The sequence below is a fragment of the Chiroxiphia lanceolata genome, chromosome 15, assembly GCF_009829145.1.
Source record: "Chiroxiphia lanceolata isolate bChiLan1 chromosome 15, bChiLan1.pri, whole genome shotgun sequence".
NCBI classification, from domain to species: domain Eukaryota; kingdom Metazoa; phylum Chordata; class Aves; order Passeriformes; family Pipridae; genus Chiroxiphia; species Chiroxiphia lanceolata.
Window position 1 is genome coordinate 3,647,722 of NC_045651.1, and position 14,401 is coordinate 3,662,122.

The following is a 14,401-nucleotide window of genomic DNA, read 5'->3' on the forward strand; positions in this document are numbered from 1 at the left end:
TGGTCTGGTGGAAGGTGCCTCAGGGGGTTGGAATGAGATGAGCTTTAAGGTCCCTTCCAACCCAACCCATTCTATGATTCTGTGATGATTCTATGATTTATCACTTAACTTAAAATCATTGATCCAACAGTGTCAGCCAGAGCAGATCTTCATATGAAGATGCTTCCATTCCATTTGCTGGAGACATGGGGACACTCCTTTCACTTCTGGATCCTAAATTGCCCTCTCAGGACCCTGAGGTGGAGGGACATGCACTAGCTGAAGCTGGAGAAGCTTATCTCCTCTAGTTTTTGCATGCCTGATCCCCCAGGACTGGCGACAGTTCCCCCCCCACTGCAGAAAATGCGTGAACTTTATGGTCAGGTGTCTCAGAGAAAGCGGTGCTGCTAACGCTAATACACTTAAATCAACTTTGAAAATCGAGGATTTTTGACATCCCTTTTTTGTTGACCTCTTGTCCTTTTCCTCACCCATTCTCGATGTCATCACAGAACCGCACACATCCTGTTCCCAGTCTGCAGTCGTCTCTTCTCTGTCATTCGTCTGTCACTGTCATGCCTTGCTGTGACCCCATGGCTGGACTGTGATTCTGTCGGCATTGTGTGGCACCACATGGTTTGTTCATAGTGTTTGCTGCTGTAGAGTGACGATGCTGCTGATGAAGACGTGGTGTTTGTAGAGCATAGAGACACAAATGGACAAGTCCTGCTCCAGGATCTTACCTGCTCAAATACAGAACTGTAGTGTGCACTCTCTTATTTTCTGTCTGTCGCTGTCGAGACGGTTTTGGGCAACATGAAGGTGCTGTTATAGAGCATCAGCTTTAATGAGATGTTGGGAGCCAAGCTGAATTACTATCAGCAGGCCACTCAATTTTTAGTTTTGCAGCAGTGATGCACAACCTCACACTTCACTGCTTCACGCAGCAGAGCTGTCAGCTCAAGGCAGAGAGGCTAAATCTGCATTTCTGATGAACTGAAACATTCCCTGTGCAATTCAGGTGAAGGTTCAGCACAGTCAGACATGTCAGAGTCAGGGTCCCATATTGACATGATCACCAGAACAGAGACTGGGATTTGAGCCTCGGGTGAAGAATTTTGTCATGTAATAGGCAAAAAACCCCCAACAAAACCACAAGAAACCATAGCTTTGATGACTTTGCTCTTTATTTCTCCTCCATGATTCAAAGGTAATGATTTGTGCTTAGGAAAAAAAGTCATTGTAGCAAAATATATTTCTGGTGAAGAATCTTTGGAAGAATTGGCTTGATGGATGAGTCCATGGTCAAAACAGACCTCCTGTCCAGCCTCTTTTTTTTTGTTAAAGCAGTTTTTGCTGAGTAGTAGCAAAATTCTTGCCCAGTGCCATCCGTAACCAGGACGTGATCCTACCTGGTTTTCCTAATTCATACAAAATCTCTGAAATTCCTGCCAGAAGGAAAGAGCTGTACTGGTAGAATCCCACTCCCAGAGGTGTGCAAGAGCAAGAAAACTTGTCTGCCATGGTTGCTGATGCCTGGAATAGGGCACCCATACAAGGGAAGCACGTCACTGAAGGAGATGTTTCACCCCAGAGTGGATCCTTTCCCCATTCCAGTTCCACGTGGTTCGTTATAGGGAAAATAACCACAAGCAAGCTCTGTTTTTCATTTTCATACCAGGGCTGTAATTCTCAGCCCTTGTTCACCAAACCTTTCTCCACTCTCATTTTGAGGCTTACAAAGACATGAACATTTTTCGTAATGCTTTTTTTTTTACCTTCCAAAAATGCTTTTTCCTTCCTAACATGGCAGGTTGAAATTGTTCTAAATATTCAGTCACCTGGGAGGTTTAATTGCTTCCCCCTCAATTTTTTTGCTAAAATCTGGTCCCAGACCTAGACCTGTTTCTCTTCTGGTTTTGTATTTGAGTGTTTGGTGGCACTGGGGGTTTCATAAAATCTGTGCAAGGTATTTTGAGTGGTGTGGTGAAGCACAGCAACCATGGCATGACTCTTGCTGACTAATCTGTATGAAATAAATATTTCAATGAATATTAAAGAAGGCACAAACCCCAATAACTTGAACATTGACACATAGTGTGGGGGCATAAGGACATCCTTCATAGATGCTGAACTGAAACACCCATGGCAGCTGTGCACTGAATCCTTCTCCAGTCATCCAACTGGAGAATCAAATTGCTGGATGCCACCGAGAAGAGCATCTGCTCTGGTGTAGCCACGGAGGAAGAGGTGTCCTTTCCATGGGATTACTGCCTAGGTGTAGCTCAGTTATGTGCTCCAAGTGATACCCAAGCATTTCCCGGGAGCTTTGATTGATGGGGATGAATTACCTCACTTCCAGCTTGGTCTGGCTTTTGACACAAGTGACTTTTGTGGTTTGAAAGGTGGCCCATGACACAGGGTGACATCTGAGAGAAGCAGCAGCAAGCTGCTTGTATTTTGTGTGTGCCTCTGAGCTACCTGGTGCAATGGAATGAATCGCTTCCTAGGGTTCCATTAAAATTCCATTACTGGTTACTGTATTTTAATTAGTCCACTCCCTTTTCTTTGTCGAACGCGCTGTCACTTTTCCATCCTCATGCTGCTTTTTGACCGTTCTAGGATGTCCCTTTCAGCACCTACATGCTTTGGGGCCTGTTGCTCAGTGGTTCTAGGGCACCACCGAGCTCCAGGGCATGCAGCAGCTGCAAGGCAAAGGCATTCTGAGCCCGTCAGAGCAGAGGCTGTGATCAGGGCATCACAGGGCACGTGTGCTCGTGGTGAGTGGGGGGTGCTCGGGGGCTTCCTTGGTAGGTGACTAAGGCACCACAAAGGGGGGAACTGCTGGAAGGGAGAGGAGAGTCGTGGGGCTTCTTGAGATTAGTCACTGTGGGAGAAGAAGGGCAAGTGAGAAGTGTGAGTGCAGAAGGGGTGAACTACTGAGTGAGAGAGGGCCAAGGTGCAGGGAGACAAAAGGAGTGAAGGTCTTGTGAGGGGTGAGTAAGGTTGGGCCAGCTGGGCTCAGGTTTGGGGCAGCTCTTAGACGGGCAGTGGATTGGTAGGAGGTGTGCCCGAGCCCTGTCCTCTGTCTTACCCACACGCAGTGCTGGTTCCTGTGCAGCCAGAGGCACCCCTGGTGCTGGAGCCCATTTGTAACTGGATCCTTTCTCTCCATTTGCAGAAGCAGAAGAGCTCTACCAGAAGAGAGTTTTAACCATCACGGGAATCTGTGTTGCCTTGCTTGTGGTGGGCATCGTCTGTGTGGTAGCTTACTGTAAAACCAAGTGAGTATGGGTGGCTGGCAGACAAGAACTGGCCAGAGGTTAGTGAGTGGCAGCGTTCATGCTTCACACTCTCCTGCTTTTCACCCAAATGCTGTTTTAAGGAGATGCTCTGCTGTGGTGTTCTCAGGAAGGTCTCATGCAGGAGGCCAGTGAAGCCATTTCCCAGGCTGTGCCTGAGCAGAATGCTTTCCTGGCACCATCTACTTATCCCCTGAAACAGCACCACTTTGCCCAACCAGGTGATGCTGTGTCACTGGGAAAAGCTGGCCCCAAGCCAGCACTTCACCTTTTGACAGCAGAAGCACACTGGGCTGTTGTGCAGGAGTTGTGGGCTCAGCCGTGTACATTCCAGGGACTTTTGGAGCAATCTTGATTTAACAAGAGGTTTGGTAACTTGTTTTATGGCCAGCCTTTCCTGCCTGGACAGCACCTTTCTCCCTACTTAGCCTGCACCTCATCTCAGTTCAGGGCCTCCCTGGGACATGGTGTCCTTCCAGGGGCATGAGTAGGCTTTACCACTTTGTCCTTCATGCAGGACAGGTCAAGTGCCTTTCCACCAAGGCCAAGCCAGGACTTGTTCCCCCTTTTCTCCTCACCTTTCTCCTTCTCCCCAGCACCATAGTGTCCCTGCCTCTGCTGCATTGGGATGGACCTTGTCTTGAAAAAGGGACCCTGGACCCAGCTTCCCAAATTGCCCATGATAACAAAAGTTCACCTTTTGTTTGGAAAAGCAGCAGAACGTGTCAGGTGTTGAATGCCTTGTTCCTTCTTGGTTGCAACTTCCCACAAACACCACGGGAACATCCATGTGTCCAAGACTTGCCTCCTCTACTGTCTGTGGGGGCAGAGAGCCCCACGAGAGAAGTCTTCCTAATAGATTTCTTTTTTTCCTCTTCTGTTTTAAAGGAAACAAAGGAAACAAATGCATAATCACTTGCGGCAGAACATGTGCCCTGCCCATCAGAACCGGAGCCTTGCGAACGGGCCGAGCCATCCACGTTTGGATCCCGAGGAAATCCAGATGGCCGACGTAAGACCCTCTGTCTCCATCTCCCTGCAGGCTGTTTTCCACCAGGGGTTTGGCGTGGGGGTGTGTGTGCTTACACATCTGTGTGCAAGCCCATGAGGAGCAAAACACTAACAAACTTGAGCAAAGAGATGAGATTCCGCATAAAAACACTTCCAAAACCAACATCTGAAGGGAAATGTGATTTTACTTTGAAGTACGGGATGAGATTCGGGCACTCGGGACAGGCTTGTTTTGATGAATCAAGTGTGACCCTGATTTCCACTAAGAGAGATGTTCCCAAAGTTTCCTGTTTATTAAGCTATCCTGTCCAGTCCCACTTTGTGGGATGACAAATGGGATCAGCGGGGCAGTGACCAGAGCTGACGTGGTGACCACGTTGTGCTGAAGCAGGTCATGGTCATCTGGTCAGCACTCCATCAGCCCTCCTGCCCTTGCCAGGAGTTGTGTCCTGGGCAAGGTGGAATGCCCTGATGGGGTGCCTGTGCCAGACCAATGAGAATGATTTAAGTCTTTAGCACTGGATCCAGAAGGGCAGTTCAGCCACTCTTGTGACTTCAGTCAAACCCCATAAACTCTATGGGTTTAAGTGCCTTGCTGGACCAAGGCCTTGGAAGGGGTCAGAAAAAGGGAAGGGGGAGGCAGAGCCAAACAAGAAGTACTGAGGAAAATGAGTCCATTGAATCAACTATGAGCTCTGCTGGGTCACCCTTTGGATGGTAAAATCTGGCTAGGGTGAATCCCAGCCACGAAGGAAGAGGGAAAGGGAATTCTAAGAACCACAGTTCCCTAGCCCCAAATTACTGCCTCCTGCAGAGAGCTTAGTGTGGCTGTGAGAAGCAGTGCTAGTTGATAGATGAAGGAATATCTCAGCACAAATATTTGGATCACACCGGGTGTTTCTGAAATCTCTGACAGATTTCACGTCCTTCTCTTTTTGCTGCTGTAACCTCCTGTGGGCAGACACAGTAGCTCAGTAGCTACACATGGTACCACTGTCCCCTGGGGAGCCCCTTGTCTCTCCATACCCTTATGCAGTCCCCATGCCATGGCCCCTTTCCAGTGTTCAAAGTGAAGGGACAGAGAAGAGCCTTCACCCTCCTTATCTTTTCCCGTAGGTTGTGGAGCTTCTGGGCTCACCCAGTCCTCACCTGATTTCACCAGAAATACTCAAACCAGCTGAATTTCTCTGTGGCAGCATTCACAAACTGATGGCTGATCTGTGTGGTTCTTCATGTTTTACAGTATATTTCTAAGAATGTTTCTGCCACTGAGCACGTGATCCGAAGGGAAACAGAGACAACCTTTTCGGGCAGTCACTCCTGCTCCCCATCTCATCACTGCTCCACGGCCACTCCAACGTCCAGCCAGAGGTGATGTGTACCATTTTCCCCTGAACCTTCTCCTGCTGTTTGCCTTAGGATGCTGTGAGATTCAAAAGGTTTTCCTTTCACCTCTCCTTCTGCTTTCATTTGATGTTTGGCTCTGCACTGGCATGTGGGCCGTGTCTCCACTGCAGGTCTTTGCAGGCACAGCTAGATAGTGAGAGGTGTGGAAAAGTGGGATCCTTGACCTGCAGGGAGGTGCCAGCAGGAACCTGCAGCCCTGACATTGCTGGGAAACAGGAGGAAACCAAGCTGTACTTCCATGCTTTTTGCACAGACCCAAATGGGAGGATTCATGTAGCAAAGGCTTTGCAGCACATTGGATATCTGAAATAATTCATGAAGCACACACAGGCTATCTCTTTCATACTCAGAATGTATTTGCTGTGTAGAAGACAAAGCACACAAAATATCACAAGATGTTTTGGTCAGTTCCTCAGAGTCAGGGGCTGCCTTGGAACTCACAGGTTTTCACCAAAAAAACCCCTACTCCTGCACGATTTATCACAGCCCAGAGAGTTGTGTTAGAATCTCAGCCTCTGAGGTGGTGGCACCTCTCTCACTGGAAGTCTTTCTGAGGCTTTCAGGAAAACTGGGTCTAGCAGGAAAGTGCCAATATTTCTTGTGACACAGGATGAGACGTATTTTTTGTTTTGATTTCAAAATAACTGTCGGGGGAAGAGCTGCATGGCTTGGAAGCTGAACTTCTCATGGTTTTCGAGAGCATTTAAATTGCAAATAGACTCCCCTATTTTTATGATGTTAAGAAAAGTTTTTCAAATGCCCTAAAGCAAGTCCTATGCTGTTTTGAGTTTGGATGCTCCACTTCTTCCTCTTACTCAGCTCTTGTGCTTCTTCCAGTAAGTGACGGTGTTTTCCGTGGAGATCCCTTGCCTTTGGTACGTGACTGGCTCATGTACTTCATTAGCCTGATGGGTTTGTCTCCATTCATCCAGGAATCCTAGAATTCTTTCAGCTAAAGCTCATAGGTGGCTCCCAGCAGGTTTCCTCAGGGTTCAGGCATTCCTCAGGGTTGAACAAGTACTCAAGATCAACTTCCGACACTGAACTTGGGTTTTCAGGTGAATCCCTTCCAGATTCCTTTGGCTAGACCTCCAGCAAGCAGAGAGGGAGCCAAGAATGACTTGATGGGCTGGAAATGACAGATTTTTCCAGGGAAATCCCACCCCTCGTGAGCTAGACGGTGTGTTTTCCAGGTTTTTTGAATTTGTACTCTGCAGCCCAGCCCAGCCCTGGATAGGTGTGTGCAAGCTTGAGCACAGGAGAGGCTCCTGTGCCGGCAGAGCTGCACTTTGCTGGCCTTCCATGCTCGCTCCAAAGTCCTGGGCCATCCCTGGGCAGCTCCTGAAGAGCAAAGGTGTGCCTGGAGGGCAGCATTAGCACATGGCAGCTGTGGAGAGGAACCTACCTTGCGTAGCCTCTGGCCCTGGCTACCTGCCACCTAATTTTCCTGAGTCAAGTGCAGCAAGCAGGTGCTTCTTGAAGTCATGCCAGAGGCAAACTACTGGCATAATCAGGCTCCATTTTACTCCATCACTGCCTCTAATGAGGACACTGTTTGAAGTTATAAATGAGCATGTGCCTGGAGCCATCAATAATTAACAAGTTCTTGGGAAGTCTTAATGAGGCCTGCTCTCCTCTGCAAACCCCCACCCAAAATCCTCCACTGGCACAGCTCCATCTGGTGCAGTTTGGGAGTTCAGAGGTGTTGTATTTCTGCCATGGAGGGTGCCAGTGTGGTGGCCGTGGTGTGGGTGGGATCCCGGTGTGCAGGTGGAGCAGTGTTACCCCGGTGAGTCCTTGTGGCATGTCCTGTTTCCCCCCAGACTAGGACAGGTGAGGCTCTGAGTGCTCAGCAAGGTCTAGTCAGCATATCATAGCTTTTGTCTAGCACCTTGAAAGTGTTTTGCTGCCAAAATCTTTTATAAACCAACTCCACATCCAGATCTCAACATCCAGATCTCTCTTTGGTATACTTCGCTCTGCTAATTTTGAGTGGCTTCTCCTGGCTCCTCTCTGGTAGCAATTCCAAAGGGGCTGTCACTTGGCAATGCTGGTGGCACATTTGAAGAAACTTGGCTGACTTGTCTTGGCATGGCCAATGTGTTGCTCCACACCCAGAATGGTTTGCAAGCACAAATCAGGATTGCACTGGCCTCCCTCCAGAGGCTGTCCCATCACGGCCATTTATTCAGTGGTGGGATAAATATCTTCTATGCACTGGTTTGCTTTCTTTGTCCTCTAATGATATATCCAAGAAGTAGCAAAGAAAGGCAAATCAAAGGTAGGGTTGGGAAGCTGGGCATCCCTGACCAGACATATCCTAGTAAGAGAGAGAAAGGGGACACCAGTGCAGAGGTGCAGAGCCGAGTGTGAGTGGTGCTCTTTGGAGAAGAGCTCGAAGGGGATTCCTTGCTCACTGTCCACTCGGGGTTTGGTCCACAGACACGAAAGCCACACCTGGAGCTTGGAGAGAACGGAGAGTCTGACTTCAGATTCCCAGTCTGGGATAATGCTGTCCTCAGTGGGAACCAGCAAGTGCAACAGCCCCGCGTGCGTGGAGGCGCGGGCTCGCCGCGGGGCCACCTTCTGCATCGAGGACTCGCGGAGGCCCACGACACAGTACCGGGACTCGGTGGATTCCCTGCGGGACTCACCCCACAGCGAGAGGTCAGACCCCAGTGCTCGGTGCCACAGTGGCACAGCGGGGTGGAGCTGTGCCCTCTGTGCACAACACAAACGTGTTTGCCTTTCCCAGCCCTAGAGCAGCAGTCCCATGGCGGCACTGGAGAAACTCCAGCTCTGTCCTACCACAGGAGGCCACTCTGGTAGGGGCAGCAGCCAGTGCTGCATCCTGCTCACCTGGTGGCAACGTAGATTTGGAGCACAGAGGTGACAGGGGTGTAAAATACCTGACTGCAGTCAGCAACTGGTGAAGAAAAACTGTCTCGAGAGTGCACCCCAGGCAGCTTGGTAGGCTGGCAGCTCGAGCAGGGTCTGGCCCTCAGGTACATGGGGAAAAGGTATGTTTCCTCAGCACAGTCCTGGATGCCCTGGTGAGCAGGATGCTGTATGTGGGCACAGCAGTGGGATAGGGCTTGGTATGACCCAGCCTTCCAAGGAGCACAACTGCAGAGCTGAGATACCATCAACAGCAGCAACAGTTGTCGTTCCCCTGGTTTGGTTCCTCATGGTGCAGAAGCACATCTCCACCCTTGCTCCAGCCCTTTGCAGGTAGCCATTCGTGGTGCTGGGTGGACACATGGTCAGTTACCCTTCAAGGCAGTGGGACTTGTCCATGGGGAAGAGGAGAAAGGCAGCGTCTCCTGCCCTCTCATTCCTGTCCCTGGGCCATTCAGGTTGACTCAGATCGTACAGAGATCTCATACTTCACAAAACGTATGGGTAAAAAGATGCTGGACTAGCCAGAGAGCCTGGGCAGATGGAATTGGGCAGAGACAACACTGGGACTATTGACAGGAAATAAGATCTGCTCCTTAGAAAGAGGTGATGCCAAAGGAAGGGCTGGTTGGAGGGTAGCTAGACTAGACATGCATGGCCACACTGATGCTGTCATTAAAGTAGAGGACAGTGGTAGATGCATTTTTGAGACACAAGATTTTTGCTAAGTCAGAGTAAGCAATGCCTAGGCTTTCCCCATCTGTGGCCTGAGCAGGGGGAGGGAATTTGGGGATCTTGCTTGGAAAGAAGCCTGGCAGCTCCAGAGGGAACAGAAGGCAAGCAGATGAGAGGCAGTGAAGCCTTGCCTCAACGATGCCGGGCGGGAATTGCACACCGAGTCCCTCTGGAGGGTCAGCCTGGGGATGCACAGTGCACGGTGCCCTAGTGTCCCACTAAAAGCAACAGCTCACCCTCCCTTGGCCCGGCAGTGCCAGCTCCCTCTGCCTGGTTCCCCAGGAGCTGTGGGAGCTCCAGGAGCGGGTGCACCAGAGGCCTCATGAGTCCCCAGGCTGGGTATTTGGCAAAGCGCGGGCGCAGCTGATGGTTTTTGGGGTTTTTTTCGGTGTGTCCAACCAGAAGTGTTCTTTTTTCAGGTACGTGTCGGCCTTGACCACCCCAGCACGCCTGTCTCCTGTTGACTTCCACTACTCGATGACCACGCAGGTGCCCACCTTCGAGATCACCTCCCCCAACTCGGCGCACGCCGTGTCCCTGCCGCCGGCGGCTCCCATCAGCTTCCGCGTGGAGGAACAGCAGCCCCTCCTGCGGCGCTACCAGCTCCCCTTCCAGGACACGCAGAGGTACGACAGCTACTACCAAAGGAAGACCTACCTAAACGACAGCATGGGGAGCCTTCCTTCCAGCCCCTTCCGCATCACAGAGGACGACGAGTACGAGACGACGCAGGAGTACGTCACAGCGCTAGAGCAGCCAAAGAAAACAGCCAGCAGCAACAGGCGGTGGAAAAAATCCAAACTGAACGGGCACATCCCTCACAGAGCCAGAGCCGTCCGGGACTCCTTCTCCTTGAGCAGCGCCTCTTACAGCGAGTCTGACGAGGAGCTGGTGGCCGAGAGCACCCCGTTCCTAAGCACTCAGAACAATGAGGCGGCGCACACAGAGTCGCCGCCGCTGCACCGGCCGGGCGACAGCCGGACTCACTATTCCTGCAGCAGACACAGCGCCCACGGGGAGAGCGGGCGCAGCAGCCTGGCACACGTGGCGCCCAAACCGGACCCCGACCCTCTCTAGGCACCTCCCAGACTTCGTCGCACCCGCAGACACAACCGCGTGGAGGAGGCCGGAGGAGGGAGCCGAGACAAAACAAAAAACAAAAAAAAAAAAAACAAACAAAAAACAAACAAACCATGGAACAAAAAAACCCAAACAAACAGAAAAAAAAAAAAACAAACACAAAAACAAACAAAAAAATAAATATTTTTATTTTATATAAAAGAAGGGGAAAAAATATAACAAATAAAATGTTTTATTTTCATTTTAGCAAAGTTGTCTTATAATAGCTAACGACAATGACTTTTTTATAGGGAATCTCTATTTATATGTAATGTCTTGATTTACAGCTTCCGAGAAAAAAAAAAAAAAAAGATTAAAAAAAAAAAAGAAGAAGAAAAGAAAACAAACAATAAAGTAAAAAAGAAAAGTGGGCCAATTTTTGACTACTTAAAAATAGAAAACAAAACTATCGTGGTGCCTTTTGCTGTATGCTAGTGCTGGGATTCATGCCGAGGATTCTGTTTCAGTAGCATTTTTAAGATCATAAATTTTTGTTTGGGAGACAACCTGTCACAAGGGCACTCTTCTGTCAGAAGAAAACAGCCTTGCCACTTTGCCCCTCCCCGTACCCTGCTATTAATGATCTTATTCTTTAAAGTATTGTTTAAACACACATTAAGGACATGAGTGGGAGCATTTCCATTATCATGTCTAACGGGGATCTGTCTTGCCCTGTAAAATACTTGTATTTTCGCTTAAATCAGGAGAAAAAGAAACCCAAAAGCACCGTGCTGAAATGCAAGAAATACCGTTTCTTTTGCCACACAGGTAGGAAGACAAAATGAAATCGCGCAGCAGCAGCAGCCCTCACAATGTATCTCCCAACCTTTGGCCATCTCACCTGTGGGTCCGGAGTTGGGTTGGCACAGGTTTGTGGTCAGGCAAGGCAGACACTCGTGTGATCACACCCGTGGGGGGATCACACCCTATCAGGTACCGCTGAATCCGGGTCGCTGAATCCATCCTGGGCAGGCTCTGTGTGTTGTTCCCAGCGGGGTGGGCTCTGTCCAGCCCTGGTGCCCGTGGCTGCGTTGCCATGCCAGTGCCGTGCTGGCCACGGCACCCCTTTGGCTGAGCGGTGCAGCCACGGCGCGGCGTTGGCCGGGGCACCGTGTGCCGTGGTGCTGTAGGGCTGGGGGGCTGTGGTGTCCTGTGTGACATCGTGCATGACATCCTTGCCAGGAGGACACCCAGAGGATGGTCCCAAGGCGCGGCACGGCCGTGTCTCCCCCCGGCCGCGGTGCCGGGCGGTCACCAGCTGTGCTGCCCCAGGGTTCAGCAGGACCCCGAGCACTTTTGGCCCCGCTTGTCGCCCCTGCCTTGGCTGGGAAGGGCCCTGTGTGGGGCAGCCCAGCGAGTGGATCCTCCCCTACCGCTGTGCCATGTATTGTAAAGAAAGTTGTTACCGTCACGTCCCGCCGTCGGCGACGGACGTCGCGTTTCCAAACTCGGAGCAGCTCTGGCCATCGGCTCTGTGGCGCAAAGAGACAGTCCTGCGTGTCCAGGCGGCAGAGCACCCCCCGTGGAAGTGCCCCTCTCTCCTCAGTTCTCTGCAGCAAACCTGTTTACATTGTAGCCTGACTTTTTTCTTTTTATATTTTTACTTCTGCATGTCCTTTGCATTTCAGATACTGTAGATTGGATGCATGGTGAAGCTGTGACTGAGAAGATAATACAACAATTGACAGTGTATTATTTCATTTAACTTTTAGCAATAAAGTAACTAAACCCTCTATTCCTCACCCATGATGGGGTCAGATAGAAAACTCTGCTAATTTGTCATAAGATGATTGTCAAAGTTTGCTCTGGATTGTCTGAATGTCAGAACTCTCGACTGTTTAACACTTGAACATTTTTTATATTATAAATAAAACAAGAAATAACAAACTGTGGGCTGCATTAATATCAAGCCCTTTTGGGGGCAAGTGGGGAGCTGTAACAGGTACCATCCACAGAATCACAGACTGGTTGAGGCTGGAAAAGATTTCTTCCAAATTCCCTGCTACAACAGCTCACCCAGATCCAGTTACCCAGGCCTGTGCCCAGTCAGGGTTTGAATGTCTCCAGGGATGGCAACACCACAGCTTCTTTGGGTAACCTCTGTCAGTGCTTGGCTCCTCTCAAAGCAAAAAAGTGTCTTCTTGCATTTAGACTGTATTTACTATTTTTTTATTTTCTGCCCATTGCCTCCCATCCTGTCACTGAACGCTGCTGAGAAGAGTCCAGCTTCCTCTTCTTCACTGCCTCCCATCAGGTATTTATACATATGGATAATGTCCCCCTGAGCCCTCTCCAGGCTGAACAGCCCCAGCTCCCTCATCCTTTCCTCATATGAATGATGCTCTGGTTTAGTAAAGATCTTTATGCCCATAGAGACCCATAGGTAGGTGTTTTTCTACCTGGCATGGATATTTGACCGTCACTGCAGGGCTTAGGAGGTGAGTGAATGCCACCCTCACATCCCCTGGGTGGATCCCATTCCTTCTCCAACTGCAGCCCAGGAGGTCCTCCTTCACTCCAAATGTGGCAGCTTTTAGCTGTTCCAAGAGAGGACAAGATCTGTGGCATGTGCTACATGCTAGCATCCATTTCAGTGACTTTTTCAGCAGAGTGGAGATGTGTTGGGTCCAACCCTGCCAGTGCTGTGCTGTCGTGCAGCACCTGCCCACCCACAAAACAGGTCCCTTCTTCAGCTCTCCCATGGCAAATCCATGTCTCTGGATAGCCTCCCTGTAGGGGACTCACTGACAACACAGTGTATCCACAGGCAGCACAGGCCCTGAGGGGGAACTCATGGCTCAGCCCAGCTCAGATCTCACTTCCTTGTTCCTGCTCAGTGAGATGAGGAGGTGCCCAAAAGTCCCAGATGAATTCCCCCTAGGAGGAGAGGGATCTGCTACACACTGGTCTGAGACAACCCTATGGAAATGGATAGGTTGGAACTCAGTGATCTTGGTTAGAACTAGATGATCTGGTTGGAACAAGATGATCTTCAAGGTCCCTTCCAACCCAAACCATTCTATGACTCTATGAATGCACAGAGCCATGAGAGAAGCCCCCAGCCCTCACCATGCTGCCCATGCTCAAGGCCCAGATAATCACACCCACAGCCTGGGCTTCTTCTGCTCCAACCCCCCCCCGGATGCCCATTGCCTCGGAGATAACCCTGCTGGGTCACAGGCCACCCCTAACACCCATCACATGTGCTGAGGGGACTCCAGACAGACCAGAGGGCTCAGCACTTCACCCTCAGTAAGGCATCTCAACACTGATTTCCCAGAAGGTTAAAGGTTGAAGGATCCTGCCCTCCTGCCATGGGGCTCATGTCACCCAAGGAGATCTTAGATGTCTAGGACTGGAGATAAAGGACTGAGGATAAAAGGTGAGGATAAAGGATAAAGGATGAAGGTCAAGTCCTGATTTGGGAGATATTTGCCACATAACCCTTGGACACATCATGCCCCACTTCTGTGCAGCCCCCAGCTTTGCTGGATGAAGGCAGCTCTCCACTCTCCCATTACTCTTGGGACATGCTCCAACTTCCCATTGCCTTTGATCTCCCATCTTATCTCCTCCAGTGGCTCCTGGAGAATAGTGAGATAGACAGGAACAGACAGAGAGTGCCTGACCCCTTGGAAGGGACTCATGTGGGAGATCACCAAGGCTTATCCCTGGGGAAAACAGAGAAATAGAAAAGAGAGGTAGGGAACCATCGGGTTCCCAAAGCAGCCCTGGCTCTCCTCAGAATCTGTGAGCTTGTGAGCTCCATTCATGGAGAAGTCTCCCCAAGGCTGGCACAGCAGCATCTGCATTACAAGAAAGTGAAGCTCTTGAGTCTCCTGCTGGGGTGCAGAGCAACCATGTGGCCAAACCTCAGGGTGTGCTCAATGCAACTCATCCCCACCAGGTATCCCTGCCGCTCTCTGCTCTCTGGGTCCCTCAGAAAGGAG

At 50.3% G+C, this 14,401-nt stretch overlaps 1 protein-coding gene across 4 annotated transcripts in view; it reads left to right on the forward strand.

The window, feature by feature from the left end:
- NRG2 (neuregulin 2) overlaps positions 1-12,339 on the forward strand; it is a 160,359-nt gene extending 148,020 nt beyond the window's left edge. For all 4 annotated transcript variants that reach the window (XM_032702849.1, XM_032702850.1, XM_032702847.1 and 1 more), the window contains 5 exons: positions 3,161-3,263; positions 4,170-4,293; positions 5,536-5,663; positions 8,142-8,366; positions 9,752-12,339. In XM_032702849.1, the coding sequence (XP_032558740.1) occupies positions 3,161-3,263; positions 4,170-4,293; positions 5,536-5,663; positions 8,142-8,366; positions 9,752-10,409 (1,238 nt within the window). In that variant the 3' untranslated portion in view covers positions 10,410-12,339. The remainder of the gene's footprint in view (positions 1-3,160; positions 3,264-4,169; positions 4,294-5,535; positions 5,664-8,141; positions 8,367-9,751) is intronic.
- The last annotated feature ends 2,062 nt before the right edge of the window (positions 12,340-14,401 follow it).